The sequence below is a fragment of the Pelecanus crispus genome, chromosome 7, assembly GCF_030463565.1.
Source record: "Pelecanus crispus isolate bPelCri1 chromosome 7, bPelCri1.pri, whole genome shotgun sequence".
Classification (NCBI taxonomy): domain Eukaryota; kingdom Metazoa; phylum Chordata; class Aves; order Pelecaniformes; family Pelecanidae; genus Pelecanus; species Pelecanus crispus.
Window position 1 is genome coordinate 15870961 of NC_134649.1, and position 21669 is coordinate 15892629.

The 21669-nt window shown below is 43.4% G+C and overlaps 2 protein-coding genes across 2 annotated transcripts in view; both read right to left on the reverse strand.

Moving 5' to 3' along the window:
- NEDD4 (NEDD4 E3 ubiquitin protein ligase) overlaps nucleotides 1–1861 on the reverse strand; it is a 64244-nt gene extending 62383 nt beyond the window's left edge. Inside the window, exon 1 of the mRNA XM_075714548.1 lies at nucleotides 1816–1861. Within this exon, the coding sequence (XP_075570663.1) occupies nucleotides 1816–1860 (45 nt within the window). The 5' untranslated portion in view covers nucleotide 1861. The remainder of the gene's footprint in view (nucleotides 1–1815) is intronic.
- Nucleotides 1862–12338: 10477 nt separating this feature from the next.
- Nucleotides 12339–21669, reverse strand: part of RFX7 (regulatory factor X7) — a 61146-nt gene continuing 51815 nt past the window's right edge. The window contains 2 exon segments of the mRNA XM_075714160.1: nucleotides 12339–19592; nucleotides 20535–20830. Of these exon segments, the coding sequence (XP_075570275.1) occupies nucleotides 16284–19592; nucleotides 20535–20830 (3605 nt within the window). The 3' untranslated portion in view covers nucleotides 12339–16283.

A 21669-nucleotide genomic window follows, 5' to 3' on the forward strand; every position in this document is an offset into this window, starting at 1 on the left:
CAGAACTGTAGTTTCCATTCTAGTATCCTAGGCAAAAGCAGCTGGCAGCAGTTTTCCTATAACCCTAAGATCATTCATTTTGTCATTTGTGCATGCAGAATCACACATGAAAAGTATGAAGAAAACTGAGCAAGTTCTTTACATGTGAATCAATAAGCACCAACTGAATATCAAAGTCTCTGATCATAAACAAACGCATTTTTCACATTTGTAACCTGAAAAATTTCAGCTAAGCTTTTGAATTATGGAAAAAGTTGGATCCAATAGATTTGTTACTCAAACTTTCTCCCCCTGCCCCGAGCTGTTCCAAAGGAACATGTTCATGTTCAAAAGGATGGAGGGAAGATCAGAATCGTTCCATTTTGACCAGATTTCAAAATATTTTCCCCGTAGCAAGGGAGGCTAAGAAACAACTAAACTGACCAAAGTTTAATAAAGTTAAAATAGAGAGCCTGAGGCATGGAATGTTTTAGTCTAACTAGATAGCCTCAAAAAGTTACTAGCAACCGAAAAAAGGATCTTGCAATGGGAGTGCTATGCAACCCTTGCAGCATGCTGGGCTACTTTTCTGTTAGAATTCCTATGCAATTCAAATGTTAAGATGAAGGGGGGGAAAAAAGAAGGAAAAAAAAAATAATTTGAGAGCTTTATAGTTACTTCTCCAGAAGTAAAGCAGAACTTGAGAAGGAGAGCCACGCTAACAGACTGGGAGTAATGTTTCCTAGTTTTAATAAAGTGAATTCCTGCTAAGGACACAACAAGTGTGCATTGACACAGAGATCATCACTGCCTGAACACAAAAGGGAGACGATCAAAGACAGTCTTGGTAAAATATCCTGTTGGCTCAAAGACATTACTGACAATTCACACAGGTCACCAAACAGCTTCCAGATGGATACAGCTTTTTGTCTTCCTGTACCTGCAATTTAAAAAGTGACCTTCTTTCTTCTTGATAAAAGTTAACTATGCCATTAATATTCTGCCCTACGCACAAGCCACAGTTGCAGTGCAACAGCCCACCCCACCTGTCCGCCACTTCAGCACGGTAACAGGTACGTCGGTATCAGCCGCTGATGATCCGCCCGCTCAGAGCTACGACCCCCTGACAGAAGTCGCTGTAGGAGCCACTTTCAGTCACCCGCGAGTTTATTGCAGAAAAACACTGAAAGGCACACAAGATTTTACCCTCTCGCTAAGGGCAACGCAGAGAACAGCACCATCGCTCAGGCCCCAGGCTACCTTTCGTACAGTTTTAATCCACGCACCGCTTCAGTGGCTCAAGTGCTGTCTGTGACAAAGCTTGGAACAGAGACTTTATTCTTCAGTACTGAGGGAGGGAGCGGGGGGAGAAGAAATCCCGCTTCACCCATCTAGCACCGTCACGAGGAAGTTGCCCAACGCACGCGAATGTCTCCGTCTGCAGGGGGAGGCTCGCACGGCTTTCAAAAAGCAGCCTAGAGACAGGAATGCCGGTGCTAGGAGACACGGCTGCCGCCAGCCTACCGCGCTCCCCGCGGCCGGCCGGGGCTGGCGGGGCGGCCCGGCAGCCGGTGCGGAGGGGAGCTGGCACGGGGGCGGCCGGCCCCGCGCTGCCCCGCTGCCGGGCGGGCCCCCGCCTCGCCTCGCCTCACCCCGCCCCTCAGCCCCGCTCCCCCCACCCCGCCGCCACGACAGACCGCGGCGGCCCGCAGGAAACCCCCGCCTTGAGGGGAGACCCGCCCGGCCCGGCCCCGCGGGGAAGCCGCCGCTCGCCCTCCACGGAGAAAAGAAGCGGGGAAGCGCGGCGGGAAGGGGGGGGGGAGTCGCAGGCCTCACCTCCTCGCCCGGCAGCCCGAACACCTCGACAGGAGAAGCCGCCATGACCGAGCGGCGCGCGCTCGCCGCAGCCCCGCCGCCGTGTTTACCCGCCGCCGCCGCCGCCCCGCCGCGCGGCCCGCCGCCGCCCCGCCCACAGCCCCGCCCACAGCCCGCCGCGGGCGCGCGAGCGGCGGCCGCTCCCCCCCGCCCAGCACGGCGGGCGCGCGCCCCGCTACTCTCTCCGGGCCCCCCCCCTCGCCTCCTCTGATTGGCGCAGAAGCCCGCGCCACCGCCCACCCAGGAGGGGGCAGCGCCTCCCCGATTGGCTCTCCCTCCCCGCCCGGTGACACGCGCCGCGCGGGCAGCCCGAGGGGGCGCGCGGCCCCAGGCGGCGAGGAGGGCCCGCCTCCCCCCGCTCCACCGGGCCTCAGGGCGCCCCGCGCCTCCGGCCGGCCTGCCCCCCGCCCTGCGGGAGGGGCGCCCCTCGGCTAGCTCGCGGGGTGAACAAAATCGGGTTTCTAAAAATTCTCCCTGTGGTTCGCATCGTCGGAGTCTTTTCCGCATCTCTGAGGGCCAGGCGCAAACTGTGGGAGCTCTTGCCTAAACCCCACGCGTCCAGGGAACCTTCTAGAATTGCAAAAATGTGGGAAAAACTGAGAGGAAAAAATAATCGTCGTCAACGTGCAGAAAGGACCTTGCCCGCTGGGACGAGGTGGTGCTGCCTTCCAGGGATCTGGGAGGAGGAAGGAAGTCCCCGCTGTGTAAGAAGCTGACCTGACATAACACCCAAGCAGGAGAATGCCAGAGGAGAGAAAAAGATAAACTGTAAGAGCCTTGTCTGAAATCAAAGCAGCAATGTTGTAAAGACTTTCCATTTTCTCAAAAGAAAAATCTGCCCCCCCCCCCCCCACTTCAAACTTCCCAGCAGTATAGCAACACGTTAGTAAGGGAGCGTGACAACATTTCGGCAGAACGCTTGAGGTCATTCCTAAATCGCTGTTCCATGGTGCTTCCCAGCCATTCCCTATGCTCCCGTTGGAAGGACCTAGTTCCATGATGGTTTTGTAGACAGCTTGAATTCACGCTGTCTTCAACAGCTGCCTGTGAATCACTCAGGAGTCCCTCCCTGCCCACTGGCCTTCCCAGCTGGCAGAGGACAACTGGAAGAGCTGTGCTAAAAAAACTATAAATAGCGTGTTTTAGTCCGAGCTTTGTAGCCATAAGCCTTTCTACAAGCCTGAGCCAAACTCCTCCAGGCACTGCACAGCCTGCAAGCGCAGAGAACATACCTTCATCTTAGGATGCACATGTGGAAAATCACATGTGTCACTGAACGAACAAATGTAGCAGCACCTGTACTGGCAGGGAACCAGTGTCTTGTGTCATCTCTCAGCTACCTCATGGCCCCTCATAGCTTGGGTGACCTCTCATCATCCGACGAGAAACTCTACCCTTTCCAAAACAAACGTAGACCCAGGCTCAGCAATTTGGACTGTGCCCCAAGCAGATCACGAAGCACCCAGGTAACTGACAACTCCACAGCAGGGCTCAGGCAAGCTCGTGCCCGTTACCACACACACTTGTGCTCTCCTTCCAGGGCTAGCAGGAGGCTCTGAGGAAAGGCAATCTCAACAGCAACATCAGTCTGTGCATGTTCCAAAATCAATGTAGGGTATTACCTATGAAAAATCAGGTGAGTGTTTGAGAAACAGACAAAGTGCCATTCAAGCAAGCGTCTTCATAGTCATGATTGTCTATGAATATGAACAGGTAAATTCACATGGGGAAACAATGTCGTTTATTAGACCAACTGATAAAGTTTGGAAAAAAGACCCAGATAAGCTTTTGGGTAATTCAAAAGAAACAGTCCCCTTCTGTTTCTGGATCGAGCCTCTGGAGACCCAATGTTTCTCTCCAGTTCCCTTCACTCAGCCTTGCCTACAGCACTCTCCCAGCACAAGTTTAGAGGCTTGTCCAAATTTAAGTGGGAGGTTTCTGGGTGACAGCCAAGCAAGGAAAACCTGCCTAAGTTACAACAGGCACGATTTCAGTCCAGTTACTTTGTGAAGCGCTTGTTTCCGTGATTGAGCCTAACATTGATTAGTAAATTGTTCTTACCGCTTGCTAGAAAAAGCACGTGGGTTTGCGGCTGTCAAGCATGAATACCTGGTTTTGCAGCGCTGCCTCTTACACTCTGCTAGAGTGTACGAACCATGTTGGACAGAAAGCATCAGACCCCAAAAAACTTTTATTTTTCGAAATTGTATTGGTTAGTCTAATAAAAAATACTGGTTTGTTTCTCCCTATAAATCTCCTACTACAACATTACCGTCACTTGCCTGAACTCTGCTCATCTGTTTTTCTGCAATCTCAGCTTTTCTGTACACTAGAAGGCTACGAGAAGAAGCAATCTCAAGCATCCTGAAGTCCTGTTTAACAAAGGTTTTGTTTGTGAATATTTTATTAGTACATTAGTTATTGGGCTTTTGTGTAAGACATCAAAACTCAATTATTACATTCTGAGTAATGTGTCATTTCAGTAACTTTAAAATTTGAAATAATGTCCTTTTGAAATTTACAACAGGGCATTGTCATACTCTATTTGTTATATTACATTTTTTAAGTAGCAGAGTGTAACGCAGACCCAAATAAGATCTCACTGAATCATTTTTGGTATGGAAAGGCCACTGACTGTCCAGAACAGGAGTTACAACAGAGTCAAATCCCAAATCCATAAGTAGATGACCTGCTATCAACAAGGCTTGTGTTTCTGGGTTTGTTACCCAGAGGCATCCGTATGCTAAGATAAGGTCTGTGTGCATTTTGAGTGGGATCAATAGTTATCTTCAATATTCCAGCAAGACATCTAGCAGTCCACTCAGAAGAATTTTAAATTAAAGGATTCTTTTACTTAAAACCAGGAGAAAATAATCCACAATCTGTTTGTTAACAAACATTTGGTTCTTATGTAAGATATATATATCCAGTATTTAATATTTTATGGTCTTACGCAATTACAAACTAATAGTGGAAGAGAGCTCATCTGAGAGCTCTTCCTCTTTCTGCAAATAATTGATTTTCAGTTGCAGAGAATAACCTGCATTTGGATCATCTGAGTGCAATGGAACACTTTAACTGTATATCAAGACCATTAAAAACATATTAATATTTTATCTCATTACTCCATCCCAATAGTGAGTTCTGTCCTTGTAACACAGAAGTTTGACTTCTCTTGCCATCTAAACTAACTTTCAGTCCCATGAAAGATTGAAAAATTACAAATTTTAAAAATATTTTCCATCTCTTAGATGATGGCATTCAGCCTGATAGACCCAATTTGTGGTCTGAATTTTATATACATTTACAGTACTTGGTTTGTGTCTTCCTTTATTGCAAATGTTTTTATAAGCTGAAAAGAATCCATACACTCTAATGTGGAACTGCTTTGAAAAAATCAATGCACTGTTTGTTCTTAAAGGAGGAAATAATGTGGGAAAAGGAGATTTGTTTCAGAATTCCAAAAGGTTATCATAATAAAATAATCTTTAGCTTAAGAATATATAGTCACTATAGTCATGGTTAAGTTACAAAAGCTAGGACATCAAATGACATCAAAGTATGTTTTATCTTATTAAATATAGGATACACTTTTGCTACAGAGGATTTTAAATCAAATTGGATAAATTATCTTCACTACTCTTCCTTTAAACCAAAGGAATTAGAAGTCATTCTAACTGCAATTAAACAAAAAATCCAGGTGCAAATGACACATACAGATTTTTTGTCCTATTGTCTTTTGTTCTACTGAATCGTACAATAGAAAATGTTATGATGTCATAACATCACAGTGGCAGGTAAATGGAAAACTACGTACAAGAGGGAATTAATAGAAAAAGATTGTATTGCTAGTGAGTCATTGCTATGACTAAGAGAAGTAAATACCTATTGATAGCCTAGTAATCTCAATTTCTCGACTACCATGGCAATGACTCACTAATGAGACTAATGCCACAGATACAGTTAAGAGCCCAAGACTCAACACTTTTCCTGGCTCTGCAGTTACATGCAAATACGTTCTAGATCCTGGCGCTTAATACTAGATTTCAAACACCATGATAGTAAGATGCAAAATTGATACAAAGATGAAAGCTTAAATTTTGTAAGCAAGAACTTCAGTCTGGTAAAAGTCACCCCAGACTGACTGTTGTCTCTGCATTGCATTACAACTAGGCTGCCGTTAACTCACACTCCGGTTTTCACCAGCCCCTTACTGCTCCTTTTCATTCTCAGTTCTCCAAAGTCACTGATTCTGTTTTCCTTAACTTTTCTTCTTTCCCTTAAAAGCATCGTATGTTCTGTTTGGACACGAGCTGCTCTCTGTGTTACCTGCTGCCAAGCCGCTGCCTCCAGCTGTCTCAAACCCGACAGCCCTACTTGTCCCTGCGGAATGACAGCAAGGCATGACTCTCACCCAGGGAGAGACCAGATGTGAACCAGAAATTCTCCACTCAAATAGCTCCTTTTCAGGGCAGCCTGCAGACAAAATTTAACACTGCTCTCGAAGTGTGGTTCTGTGTTCCCAAGGCACTAACACCTGCCCTGGGCCAGCTCCCTCCGTCCCCCCCTGCAGAGATCCCTGTCCCCCAGGAAAGCTGCTGAGATCTCCAGCTCTCACAGGGGGAGGCTGTGAGAAGGGAAAGACGTAAGAAATGTTTTTCCTAATTTCTGTGACTAGTACAACAGTTTAAAAGCAATTTCTTTTGGAAATCTCTCTGGCTTGATGAGCAGACCTACATAGTAAGAAGAGCAACTGTGGTGGAGGTGGAAAGTCACACTCATTTTGTGCATATGCATTTGAATGAAGTGGTAAACACTTGTCTGAATCACCACCACTCAAATGTCATTTTTCCCTCCTTATTTTCAGCTTGAGGGGGAGGAGAGCTGCCAGAACAAAAATCTGGAGGTGCTGAGCTCCAGTCAACTGCTGTCACGCTGTTCCCAGCTTAATTCATCACCAGTGATCCCATGGTTAACACAGTCATTGTGGATATTTCTGCTAACAGCTCAACCCATTGCAATGTTACAGAAGTAAGATCTTTCCGGGGATGACGCGTTTAGTCTTTTCTTCTTTAAATACCTTGAGGTTATCATTCTCCATATGCGTATGAAGTAGTATGTGCTATATGCTCTTTGCCAGTGCCTAAAATGTTGCTAAGACCAGAGGAGGCTACTGTTCCGACTGGGCACGTGACCGAGCAGCCCTCATGCACTCCTGTCTTTACTCCTCTCTCATGTTCACACAAGATGCTCCTTCTCATAGTGTTTCTCCCTTATTCCATTGTGAAAATGGGAATACTAAGTAATTGCTGGTTTAAGTTGGTTTTAATTACTTCTGAGGTTTTTTTAGCGTTCAGTTACTTTTGAGTACACAGATTTTCAATGTGTTGTCCACTGATTGGCTTCCAAGGAACTTGAAAAGTGTTGCCACTGGGAATTAATTAACAATAAGGCCAAATGAGACGTAATAGCACACCATCCAAGAAATGTCCGCACATCTTTAGGTCTGGCTGGTGTAGAAAGTAATCCCACAAGAAAGTACTCCTAAGAAACAGGATGTCTGACAAGGATGTAGGGCTTTGTGCATGCTATAAAAGGATACCTATTAGCGAGCAGACTATTACCTCTGCCAAACAAAGGGAAAAGCAAATATCCTCCTGTATTACATAGCTACCTTTTGTAAATGTTATTTATAAAAAAATGCAGCTCCAGATAATTCCTAAAGCAGCAAAATAATTCTGAAGTTATGTGCAGCATAACAGGGTTTCAGCGATTCCTTATTAGTAAGCACTGAGGTCTCCTATTTTGCTCTTGTGGAGACAGCCATTTTAGGCCCCAGCATTAGTTTTGCTTTCCACAAGTAATCCCTGCCAGAGTAGATTTTAGTTATGCCATTGGCACAAGAACCTCTGAGTGGGGCCTTTTGCACATGGGTGCTTCGTCTCCCCTCTCATCTATACATATGTAGCAGGAGAGATTGTTCTGATTTTCAAAGCTATTTGAAATAGAACCAAATAGCATTTTGTTCCAGTCAGAAATAACCATTGCTAATACACAGCTTTTTAAACAGCACATTTCAAAATGCCTCTTCTTGTCTCAGAGCAAGGAGGAATTGGCCTTGATCTCTCTGGGAACTGATTATCACAGCCCTTGGAACGAGTGTCCTGTTGAAATACTGATATGGAGCAGGCAAATTGAACACTCAAGGGTATTTTTGATAGAGAAAGGAGGAGAGTGAGTCCTAATCAGTTAGTTTATAATGTTATACAGCTGTAATGTTATACAGTTATACAGCTGTGTTTTCCCATCCATACTAAAAACCAAAGAAGGATATTTGAGAACAGGGAGCCCGATAGCTCTCTAAAGTAAATGTGTTGAGAAGCACAGATTTGTAGCGGTGGGTAGGCCAGCTACCTGAAGAAGGCTGCTGGGACAGCCACTTCTCTTGATTCCTACTAGCCACCCTCCACACAGTGCTCAGAAGACCTGAGGCTACAGATGGACTCAGCCCCAGCAGCAGCCAGGTAGTGCCCTGTTCAATTTAGTCTTCACAAAAATCCACTAGCACCAAGTTAATAACTGGACATATGGCTATCAGCTCCTGAATAAATGGAGATGTATTTTCAGCTTCCTATTCATCTCCTTTTTCCTACCTTTAAGATACATAAGGGCTTTAAAAACAAGTTTAGATTATTTGGTATAATTTCTATACTACTCTGAAAATATTTCTACACTATTCTGAAAATATTTCTACCAAAAGTGGCTACTTGCATGCACAGGTAGGTTAAAATGGAACCTTCTCACAAGCTCCTGAGACTCATTTCCATCCTTGGACCAATTTTTCAAGCAAAATTTTAACATTTGTTTCAAAAAAACCCCACATATGCAACAGAGTATGCTCTAGATCAGTAGCACACTGCTAACATTATTTGAACATTATTCAAAACAGCAGCTTGAGATCGACTGAAAATTTGATTCTAATGGGCAGCATCTAATTAGGTAGTGTGGATAGGCCAAGTTCCAATGATACGTAACTTACCAAAATCCATATCCAGTTTATTAAAAGGAAGCTGACAACAGAGGAAAGATGAGCCACAGGGACAAAAATGGACCTTTTTAATGATTGCAGAGCTGAGGCATTACCAGATATAGAAAACGGGTAGGCAGGCCTAGGAAGAACAGACTCAGGAGGAGCCACGACAAAGCCGTTGGAGAATAGATATGCAAATGTTCCAAGGCAACACATCTCAAGTATTTACATCACTAGTAGGGTATCTCCTACATATTCAAAGCACATAACAGAAATGTTATGATCTATCAGGAACTAAAATCACTTGGTTATATATTCTGCATTGTATCAAGGTGGTCTGCTATTTTAGCTATTCAAACACTGCAATCTGCAGAATGAAACTGCTGTCTTTTTAGCACTGTATGTTTCCTAAGCAAATTTCTCCATGTCCCCAGTTCACTTTTCACTTAATTGATCTGGCCTTGATTAGTTTATTTTCTAGTCTTTTTTCTTTTTTTAACAAGTTGAGCAGGAAAAGCAAGAGAGACTAAAAGATTGGAACTGGATCATCTTTAAGGTCCCTTCCAACCCAAACTACTCTATGATTCTATGATTTGCAATTTCATTAGATAATGTTAATTATGCACTAGGAGTTCCTGGTTTGTTATGATGGCAGTAAAAAAGGCGCTCAGATTCTGTGACACATTCCTTAAAATGCCATTTGCTAGAGCTAGCACTGTAAAGAAAGAGAGAACAGTAGAGATAATCTTACATCCCTTCAGATCCCCGAGCTACGCAGCACCGAATGGGCCTCTGATCCATGTGCAGATCCTGCCCATGGAAGGGTCACCCCATTTTTCTCATTTGAGCTATTATGGGATTTTCTTACAAGAAGACAACTCTGTTCATCATTTCTACTGTCAAGCAGAAAAGATGTTCACATGAGAACATCTTGCTGCACTCTAGATAAAGGCAAGGACACACAGGTGGCATAATCACCGGCACCGAGTGGGAGCTGCCTGCAGGCTCCTCCATTTTGGTTACCTGGCCAAGTTTACCCTGCAGCCAGGGGATAAACACAGCACAACACAGGAACAGTGCAGCGCAGCAGAAGCCTGGGCATACTCAGCTTAATGGTTACCTGTTAGGTGGATCGCTAACTCCTTGATGTCTAACGGTCTTCTGGTCTGGATGATTACAGGTAACTATTAGAAACACTATGCAGATTATGAATTTTACATGAACCACAAAGTTTGCAAGTTTTATTGCACTCCCTTGTAAGCATTATTCAGAAACATCTTAAGCGTAGAGTCAGGTCACTGCTCATTATGTAAGTTTGGAATTGCTTTCCAGAGTTATTCCACAATTTGTAATACATTTTTCTTCTATCTCCTCTCTTTATCCAAGCTTAACTTGCACTGTTTGTAAGAGGGGGAGGAGGGCAGCAAGATCCAAGTATTGCTTATCTCTGACATGCATCAGAGGAGGCCTAGACAATTAAAAGTTTGTTGTCAAAAGAAATACTATGCTCAAACTTTACCTGAGTGAGAGCAGCCATGCTACACAGTCAGATCCAGTTAGGTTTACTCAACCTTCCAGCCTTGACGCACATGCTGACAAAGTGAGGTTGGAAGGAAGCTCCAGAGGTCACCTAGTCCACACCCCCCCAGCTCTAATGCATTGGCTTCAGATTGAGCTTCTAGCTCTTGGGTATAGGAGAGCGGCTTTCACAGGGGCAATTTATTCTCCAATCACCTAATAATGCAGGGCTTCTTCCTCCGGAGAAGATGGTGGTATCGATTGCCAGAGACACTGTACAGGCTACATGAACCACCGGCTAATTCAACACAGCAATTCTTATGACCCTAGAGAGGAAATTCTGTTTACCAGGATACCAGCTGCGTTCACACATGCAGATTTCTATTTCTGGAGATGTAGAAGTATTTCTAAGCAGTTGTTTAGAATTTATTCTGGATGTCTTTATTAAACATATGAATGTCTAGTCTTTTTGAAACCTACAAAGCGCATGACATCAACATTTTGAGGTAGTTATTTTGATCATGCATCTAGTTCGACATTTCTACCTTCTTAAGTCTTTCCTGTTAGGCCATTTCCATTCAGAGTCACAGATTTGTTTGCTCTTATGACCCTTTTTATTAACCATTAAGGCCAATTCTTTCCAGTCTACAGCTGAGAGGTTCCAATTAAAACCCATTATTACTTCAGATGAATTATCAATTTCTAAAATAGCCTTTTATATCTCCTACATTATATTCCATCTCATTCCTTGGGAATTTTTAATTTGCATTTTTTAATCACTGTGGAACATGGAGAAAGCGTGTCCATGAATTGTTTACTGAGAACTCTTTTTAGAGCACGTTAATTTAGAATCCAGTGAAATATATTAAGAGCATACCCTCCAATGTCACGTTAAAATTAATCTTTCTGATGCTCCTTCATTCATGCTGCCTCATTTATGTCTCCCTGATGATTCTTTTTCTTTGTTGACAAATGTAAAGTGATTTTGTGCCACCATCAAATCTGCCACCTGCCAGCTCATCTCAGCACCTCTGTAGCCTGGGATGGAGTCTAACCATTAACCAGTGCTATCTTTTTGGCATGAAAACCTGAATATTTATCCTCACCCTTATTTTCCACCATGTTCACATAGACTGTGCTGGGAACACTGCTGGGTTTACATACAATTTTACAACCCAAATAAAGGACTCCATAGATCAAAACAGCATCTTTTCCCCTTTATGGCAGGAAGCCAACCTGCACTATAAGAGTGCTTTACTAGTGTCAAAAACCAAAACCAGCCAAGCACCACCACCGTGGATGGCTATACCAGCAATGGGCTATTGTATGCCAGAACAGCAAGAGCCACCACCCAGACACAAAACAAACACGTTGACCAGCACCCACACCGGGATGAATGCAGCACAGAAGAGCTGCACATGATGACAACTCTAACCAGCACAACTATCACCACCACGTTCTGAAGTACAGCCTCGGCCAAAATATTATTTTAATGTTTGATGGCAAATTTGAACTGTCAGGTTCAACTGTAAGCTGCGGCTGTTTTTATGTCCCAAATGTAATACTATCACCACACAGGTCCTTTCCACTTAAAAGGGATACCTACAAAAATGGAACATAAAGTGAAGGTCAGGAACCCACTACCACCAACTTCTCTCAAGAGATTACTCTGAGAGCACAGACTGATCGAGGCATCCCAGCTAGAAAGATTCACCTTCATGCTCAGCTTTAAGCGTATGACTGGGCACAGCAACTGCAGCAAGTTGGTACAGCTGGGCAGCTGTGATCTGTCTTCGCACAAACTAGAAAGCTCTGTATTTTAGGTCAACCTTAATGCACACTTTCCATATAAAGAAAAAACCCCAGAAGTAATTTTAATATAAAATGTTTTTATTGTTTTTGAAAACATTTAAAAAACAATTTTTGAGCACTTTCAATAAAAAAAATAACTGAAATGCTACTGCAATATTCAACTACTGTAGTTTCAGCAGTACAACAGACAACAAAACACTGGGGAAGAGGGGAGAAACTGGATTTCCTGCACTAAATGAAAACATGGAACAGGGATTTTTTTTTCCTTATGGTGCAGCAAGTAAAGCACAGTATAGTACAAGACTATTATATGAAAACTCAGATGCACTGCACAAGAAACGCTTTCCTTCTTTTCAGTTCAGAAGTCAGTGCTTATTGCAATTATTTGCAAATTATTTACTTCATGAATTCTTATCATGATAAAATGATGCAAAAATGTTTTTCAACACCAGAACAATAAAAAATAATCCAAGAAAGGAACATATTCAACAATAACTAAGCTGAATTAGTTAACATAAAAAAGTAAATAACATGTGAATAACTATGCTCACCTGGTTAACACTGAACCAGTTTCAATACAGCAAAAGAATAAAAAAAATAAAAGTGGTTACAGGAATATATCTAGTACTGTACAAGATTAAGTCATTAACTCATGCACGTTTTGTGATCATGTATTAACATGGTGAAGCAAACTAAACTTATTCTTTCCTGCTGTAATATTCTCATGTAAGAGAATAAGAAATAGAAATATCTCATTGAGATCAATGCACATTGCTACATAAGACAATTTCACCTGTCACTTTTAATGACATTTTGCCTTTTAGTAATGAAACACATTAAAAAGGTTTTTTTTTTGTTTTGCCTTTTTTTTTTTTTTTTTTTAAACTGTGGGCCGTATTTGTTGCATTTATCCTAAGGAATGTGCCTGCCACAGGTTCAACAGAATTTTAGTGCAATATATGAACCCAGAAAGTTTGCTGGACTAACCAACCAACCAAATTTAAAGTGTTTGCTGCAATACTGTACACAGGGTACAAATTCACTAGTTTGTATACTTTAGCAAAAACTGCTATCAAAATAATTTATGTCTCATGTTAGTAGGAAGCCAATAATGTAAACAAGGGGTCAGAACTGTCTCAAATTCTGCGTTTTGGAGTATCTGACACAGACAGACTTCCATTTGTTAGAATCAGAATTTTCCTTTGGGTATTGCATACTTTGGTGTGCAGTAGTGCTCTGTCTCAATGTATAGTAAAGAACTAACTAGCACTAAGTACAGGGACCTAACATTAATAACACCAACACACAAACACCTCTAAAATAATACATACCAATGTACAAAGCTGTGCCTGTGCCTTGGATTTTACTTGAAACAATCCTTATTGAATTTAACACTTCTTCAATTAAACACGTATTTGCTTTAAATCCACTGATTATAGAGTATTTCTGCTAATTAAGTCACATGCTAGGCCCAATGTAATGCTTGTATTTAAAAATAATTTTAAACGCACTTTTAAAAACCTTTGGTGACGGCTGCATAATTTAGAACGCATCAGCTTTAAATCTACTCTTGCTTTTCTGAGAAATGTTCTTAAAAAACTAGTGGAGTTAGGCAAAAACTTATTTCCCCCAAGCCCACGTCAGTCTCGGCGTTAGTGACCTGGAGGCGAGGCCAGCACATCATGCACACGCACGGGCTGCTGCAGCACGCGTGCGGCTTCTCCCCGCAGCACTGGCGCTCACGTCCTCCCCATCACTCTCCATCGGAAGGTAGGTTTCACCTACTCACAGTAGTGCTGGCACTTCACACAGGGTCAGGACAAAGAAAGAGCTGCTGAGTGTCTCTCAGACACAGTGAAGTCAACAAAGTAAGAGGATGTTCAGCACATCTCTGGCAAAAGGCCACAGGCAGGTACAGAACTCAAGCCCTGCCTTCAGCAACTTTAGTCTACAAGAAAAATGGTTCAAGCCCTACTGACAGACACCTGGCAAGGTAAAAGCAGAAGGCTACCATACACTTTTTAGTCTCCTCCCCATTTCCTTAACAAAACTTAAAAGGGTCACTCGTCTTAAACGAAGCAAATCACACCATCGCACATCCATGTGCTTCAAGGAGGAATCTGAACTCTCCAAGTTTGTTCCTGATGAAGGGGCAAAACTTCTGATGCAAGCACAGTGAAATCTGGCCCCCATAAGGTGCTTTAGCTTGGCACAACTGTTTGTCCCTGCAGAAGAGGCCACAGACTGGTGATGAACTGGGGCAAGAGCAAGAGAAGCCGTGGTACACCAGCACCTCAAGTGCCAATGCAGCAGCACAAGTTGAATCAGCACCGCCAAAAAAAATTGACCAGTACTGGGATCTCAAGTCATTAGCAAAAACTGAAGAAACAGAAGACCTCCAAGACACTTAAACAAAAAAAACCACTCATCACCCAAAAAATCTGAGCACCTTCCCCTTAAGTAAATCTAGGGGGGCTTATTGTGCCTCCCCCTTCACAAATTCATGACCGCTCATTCAGAGAAGTAATGCAAGAAACATTTTCTGCTCTGTTTTCTGTTTCATGTCAGTTCACAGGAGAAATAATCAACTTTACACTAAGCTTAAGGGAGGGTATCATAGCATCCTCAGTGCACTACTTCTTTTGTAAAAGCTTGCCTCTGCAAGTCCTCTTTCTAGCATCAGGGTCATGGCCAGTTAAGTACCTCTCTCTTCTCAGCATTAGAGAGATCCATTCTGTGCTGATAAAACAAAAGGCCTTTTTTGGTTCAAGTGAACGAGTGAGGCAGAAGTGTAAATCTCATTTTCCAGAGGGGCAGCTAAGGACTTCTAAAAAAATTAGATTCACCAGTCCTGTCAAATCACTTATGAAAATGGAATTCAGGCTTCTAAAACAGCAAGTACTTCTTTTAAAAGAAGTTTTACCAAAAGAAAGATCGCATGTCTTACTGTGTATCTGTAAAGTGCCTGGCAGTATTATGGCTCTATATGAAATATTTTTAGATCAACCACATTTTCTACTATTTTAATCATCTTTCGTTTGAGAGAAAGACAGTGAGCAAGAAAGACAGAAAGGCTCAACCTACTGAAATACAGAGAAGATAACATCATCCTACACCCTCCACTAGGTTAGGAAAGAGCAAACTTAAAAAATGCATCTTTAAAAATAATATTTTAATGAGCTCCAGCAGCTCTTTTATTAAAAAAAAGGGGGAAATATCACATTCCTTCTCTAGCATTGATAAATAATTAAAGAGTACCTATCACTTCAAAATAGGGTGTTATGCCTAGATTAAATCTCAGTGCTCAAAATCTTTTCGCATGAATTTTACTTAATATAAAAACACTGAAGTGAGAACTAAAATATCAAGTATGTCATGAATACTAATGGCTAAAATAACTACATAGATTTAGTTCTCTTAAATAAAAAATTTAGTGCATCTTTCTTTTTCCTTGATCATTCCTGTTAGTTTTTCCTATCTCTGCATTTTACTAGAGATGTCAATGGCACCAGTGCCACAGAGATTTCCCACAGTTCACCACTGAGCAGTGCTCAAGACAGCTACACAGTGATCTGGCACCTGCATGTCACCTGATTCACCTGTACCCACTCCCCACCACCCACCTATCTGCAGGCACCCTGCATTTCAGACCTGAATGACAAGGGTCAGTAAGGGTCATCTACTAAGAAGTAACAAGGAAGTCAAAGTATGGAAAGCCTACTAATGGGCTTGACTTAAAACCCTCCCAAAGCCTCAACCATAGCTGTCACTGCTGGCTGGCTATTAACCACTTCTTTATTTCCTACAGTAAGAAATGTTGAATGGGAAACACTGTAAAACTCAAACTGCAATACTGGCTCTTTGATGGCCCATGACCTTCAGAGATTTATTTAAAATTGGTAAGACTGCCTTTTCCCTGCTGAAGAATGAGCAACGGGTACAGCAAACTTTTTTAAAAATGCCACAATACAAAGCAAGTGTTTCTGCTGCGGGAGGCACTTCCATTAAGACAAATACAATACGTCTGTCTTTTAGATACAGTGTGCTACATACATATTATAAAACAAGATTAACCCAACATTTCAACAGCAGGATGATCCTTACTCTCCATCCACTCAAAACCTGATGTAGTCATTGAGTTAATGGATTCATTGCAGATTTGTTGAAACAAGGGGTCATTTTTTAATTCCTCCAGTGTAGCATCATCGTCTTGTCCCTGCTGACGACCTGGATCAAACAGTAGATTTGTGTCTAAAGTGTTCAGATCGTTAATGCTGCCTGAGAGCTCGGAAGACAACCTGATGTCGCTGGAAAAGACAGATGCAACGTTATTGAGATCTGATGCCACCTGATTCACCAGCTGCTGGTTTGTTGGCAGACTGTCCTCCCCTAAAAGGTCTTTTACAGTGCTGCTAAAATCTAATTGCTGCTCTCCGATGTCTGATTGTGCTTGGTTATCTCCAGAAGAAAAACTGATCTGATCGGTGCTGCTGTTTTTTGTGAGGTAATTTGGTGTCTGGAATTCATAAACTGAAGTGCTGGAATTGATCATATTTTGTGGGTTGGCACTAGGAAAAGCAGTGGATGTCTCTAAAATCTGAGTGAGATTCATCCTGGCTGTGTAATTTGAGGGCATGTTGTTCACTCCCAAACCTCTCACTGCATCATCGCTATCAGAATCAAGTTTGTTTAACAACACATTGGTTATTTTTTTAGTGTTTGTTTGTTTCTGAAGAGACGGGAAGGCCGTCTGCATCATCACAGTCAACGGGACTGACTGGCTTCTTTGCGCTATGTTATTGGCACTGGTGTCTGCATGGATATTAGCAAATACATTGTGAACTTCAGGAGTCACTGGACTTCCAAAAGGTGTCAGGTTAGAGCGTGGTATATTTGAAACAGGGTAAACAGTGCTTCCACTGAGATTACGCTGGCGATGGACAGCAGGGCTCACACTCCGGCATCTCAGACTGTTGTTGAGAGAGGAACCGGTTCCTTTGTTGTCCAAAGGAGCAGGAACGGCAAAGCCCTCTTGCTTGGCGGTGCTACTGACAGGGGCTGCCTGGTGCTGTACAGGTGAAACAGGAGTCACGCGACCGAAGTGAGTATCATGGTGCCGTGGCTGAGACTGGTATGACTGGCCAGGAACAGCAAAAGCGTGAGGTTTCCTGAAGTGGTCTTCCACCAGCTCCTGATAGCTCGTAAGGATGCCATGGTTTGCAACCGACGAACTGCTAACACCACTGTAGCCATTATTCATCCACTCAAGCTTGGTTTTGTCGGGATGGGTAGCCATAGGCCGCTGCATTGGCTTCACGGGGCTACTTGATATAATGCTGGCATCGTGGTAAGCCATACTGGAGCTGATGGGAGTAAACGCAAACGGGTTTCGGCATTCCACAGGACTTGGAGGGACGCTGCTGCTGCAGTTTGAATGTGGTGTGCCGATGGGCGTATGCCGGCTGCTTCCTAGAGCGCTGTCTACGGGAGTCGTCTGAGCCAGCCTCGAACAAGGGCTCTCTCGGGACATGTTCTGAGATCCAGCGATCATTTCAGAGGTGGGTGTTGGAGTCGGGGTGGGGGTGGGAGTCGGGGTGGGGGTGGGAGTGGGAGTGTGAATCGGAGTGCTGTTGTTATGGATCGAATGGTAAAAGTGCGTGCTGCTTGGATGAGATGACACAGGAGCTCCTTGAGCTGCGGTCTGACTCTGAAGTGCCATTCCTAGACAACCACCATAAGGATGAGAATTGTTCATGGACATCTGCTCCTCCATGAGCACCAGCTCCTCCACAATGCTGTCCTGGGTAAGGTCATCATCAAATGAGAAGAAGTTTTCGTTCGACTGAGGGACTGTATGTTCAAACTCTTTCAGCTCAGACTGCAGAGGTAACTGATTTGAAGACTGTGCTTGTATTTGATCCAAGGAGGAATCTTGGATCTGGCTCTGTAACTGCTGGTTGTACGCATCCTGCTGTATACCTTCGCAGTGCACTGGCTCCCATGCAGATTCCTGTAAGTCACTAGAGCCAGAGTGCCCTGCAATAGCCATAACACTGATATCTTGCTGCTGTTCACAATTCACAGATGCAAAATCAGAGGTTTTGGTGATATGGTGCCACGTATTTGGGTTAAAGCTGCCATCAGATTTTGAATCATTTTCTATGACAAACATGTTTCCTTCCAATTTTACTTTTATATCTGGAGATGATGCTGATGCAAGCTGCTGTCCTAAAGTAGAATCACTGGTATTTAAATTGGTGCTCAAAGAGAGGTCTGTTGCTAAGTTTGCTGCAGCTGCAGAAGGTACAGGTACCTTCACAGGTACCTTGCTGGGAACTTGAGCAAGTGTTGCTGTATTGTCACTGTTAGCTAACGATCCAACCTTTGGAGACTTCTTAACACTGTTTGCTTTTTGACCCTCCACAGCATTACCAGCTGAAAGCTGCTCCACCAGTGGTTTCTTTACAGGTGGTACCTGGGAATCCTGAAGTGTAGAAGGTTGTCGCTTTCTTGGACTTTTAGTGCATGTTTTATCTTTAGACTCACCGGTAGGAGGTGAACCGATGCTGGTGCTGGACAAGTTTGGACTGGCAACTGAGAGCTTTAGAGTGCTTTGACTATTGCCTGCTGAAGAAACTGGTGTGATCTCGTTAGACTGTGTTTTGTATTTGGTCCCTGCTTCTTCAGCTCCCTGATCACAGCCCTTAACTGGTTTTGCCTCTACAACATCATCAGCTGAAACCTTCAAGGTTGTAACCTCAAAATTAATTAGTTGAGCAGGAGGCAGGTCAGGGGTTGCCTTTATGGATTTTGACACATCAGAGCTCTCTTGGCCCTGTACTGAATTCTCATCCAGTAATGCTTCTGGTTCCATTTTGACCTTGACGGCAGGCGCAGCTACAACTGTGCTAGGCTTGGATCCTGGAGACTGAAGTGAAACAACAGATCCGTTTTTGATCTGTGGACCAGTCCTCCCTTCTTCCACTGCTCCTGCACTACTGCTCACTGAAGGCGTCTGTTTGACGGGCACACTACTGCTGCTTGGGGCAAGAGATATTGCTGTCATTTTTACCACATTTAAGGAATTCACATGTGGAGCTGGCACAACAGTCTTGATTGGGCTACTGGTAAAGAGCACCGTCGTGGGAGAGCGGATGGTGAGAGCACTGGTATTTGCAGGCTTCGGTAAGATCTGTGGATAGCGATGCCGGGCAGAGCGGTCACCAACTGGGCTGGCAGGAACATTCTGGGGAGTCTTTGGTGACTGCTTGACTGATTGCATGTGCTGAGTGACCACCTGAACATTGAGCGGCAGGACCTTGCTATCAGACGATCCCATAGGACTTGGAGATGTCACCAACTGCCTGGTCCTTGGCACCTGTAGAGAGAGAAAAAGAAAAGGTGTGGCGATGAAGCAAGAAAGTCCCCAACACCCACAGACCACCTCATCTCCAAGCATTTCAAATGCAAAGGACAACACAGCTCAATACACCAAGCTAGTGAATCAGTTTGAAACAAAAGAAGCTCTTCAACTCTATACAAGACAATTTCTATTTGTCTGCCTAAGGATTGGTAATACAAATATGTGGCCTCAATCTTTAAGGCATGAGGCACTGGTCTACACACTAGTCTACTCTGCCGCTAATGAAAGGGTCATTCTCATACAATCCTTCACCACATGGAACAAAGACAGACATAGAAAGGTTAAAGAGGAGAGGGATGTGTTCAAAACACTGCTCACTGTTACGGTTTCAAAAGCAAGTTAAATACAAACCCACTATCAGGCAGAAAGATTGGCTTACCTATTACTGACAACACAGTTAACATCTTAAAAACAAATAATACCCCCACCCCACCCCGTTTTGTATGGCTGAAAGACAAAGATGTTCCATACTACAGACATTCATACAAAAATAAAATTGTTGCTGACACTAAATGCGCCAGGACAATGAAAGGCAACTGAAATTCCATATTAAGGTCTCGGCAACTCACACAACTGGTGTCAGCCCTCTTGTCTAGTTAAACTTCATCTCAAGGGCAATTATTCCCACATAAAACCTTAATTATTGCTAGCTGAAATCCCACTGTCAACAACTTCAAAGACAAACTTGGCCTATGTTGTGTGATCAGAATTCTGCTGCCTCTGTATCGATCCCATAACTCATGTGGTATCACACAGTCAATGGGACAGAAAAGCATCAAGGGACCCAAGCCTTTGAATGGAAAACATTTTTCCATCCGAGTGATACCACTGCTTAGTTACTGGCAATTTATAACTTCCATAAGGTGGTTTCTCTAGAGAATTGCTGGAGAACATTACCGGTATCGGGCTGGGGACAGCTGCCACAACAATGCCAATAGGCGGAGGAGACAGAATTGCAGGACTTCCATTAGATATACTGGTCACGCCATTGCTTGTGGTGCCTTCCGTTTTCTTTGCTGGAGACTCTCCTGGCAAAGGAGACTGCAGTTTCTGTTCTTGCTGCTTCTTCTGGATCTTACGCTGCAGCTGCTGCTTGGCATCAACAGGAGATGGCAGAGTTTTCACTTGCGGTTGAAAGGAATTACTTTCAGCAGTAGGTATAAAAGCTGAGGGCTGGGGGATCCCTTTTATTCCTGAATACAAAAGAAGAAGAATGAATTATAACTACACATACCCTGTCTGTATCTAACCACACAGAACACACGGCAGGCATCTCTACAACCATTCTGGGAACACCTCCTCCATGAGGTGCTCCCATCCACTTCATGCTCAAATCTATTCAGTGTTTCAGTTTATTTCCACATTTGTGGCAAAACCCCTATCTGTTAGTATTTTAGCAGCTAATGCCCAGCTTGTCTATGTCCTGGCGTCTTGTTTCTAGTAATCCCAAACTGCAACTTTTGTGTCAGCAAAATCTAAAAAAACAATGCATTTCATTTAACTGACAGTAGAGGGCAGCGGATATGTTTTAGAGGAACCTTTAAAATCCATCATCTACTGTGTTTTTGTTTTGTCATCAATGTCTAAGGCAGCTTTAAAAATGAAAAATGATATAATATCAGAATGTATGACAACCTGCGTGTGATCAGGGATAATGGTGAAAGAAGGACAAGAAGAGAAGTGTTCACAGAAAAAGGAAAAAAAGAAGGAAAAAGTAAAAAAACTATGGAAATTAGAATGGGAGAACGTTTTTTCTGGAGACAATGCCTTTGCTGATCACAAGCAAGTGGTGCTTCCAGGGAGAACAACAAGGAGTTAGTCTCATCTGCGCAGCTGGTACCAATTTCGCTCACAAAAATCACATCACATTTATGATCTTTTGTTTATTAACAGTCAAGAGGATTAGCATGCTCTCTCAGTGACCAACTAACCCTGTGGAACTGCCCCTCTAAAAATGCTTTAACACCATTTCATTTACACTTCGCAGGTTTCAGAGCTTTTAAAATAACTCTTAATTATAAATTAATCACCA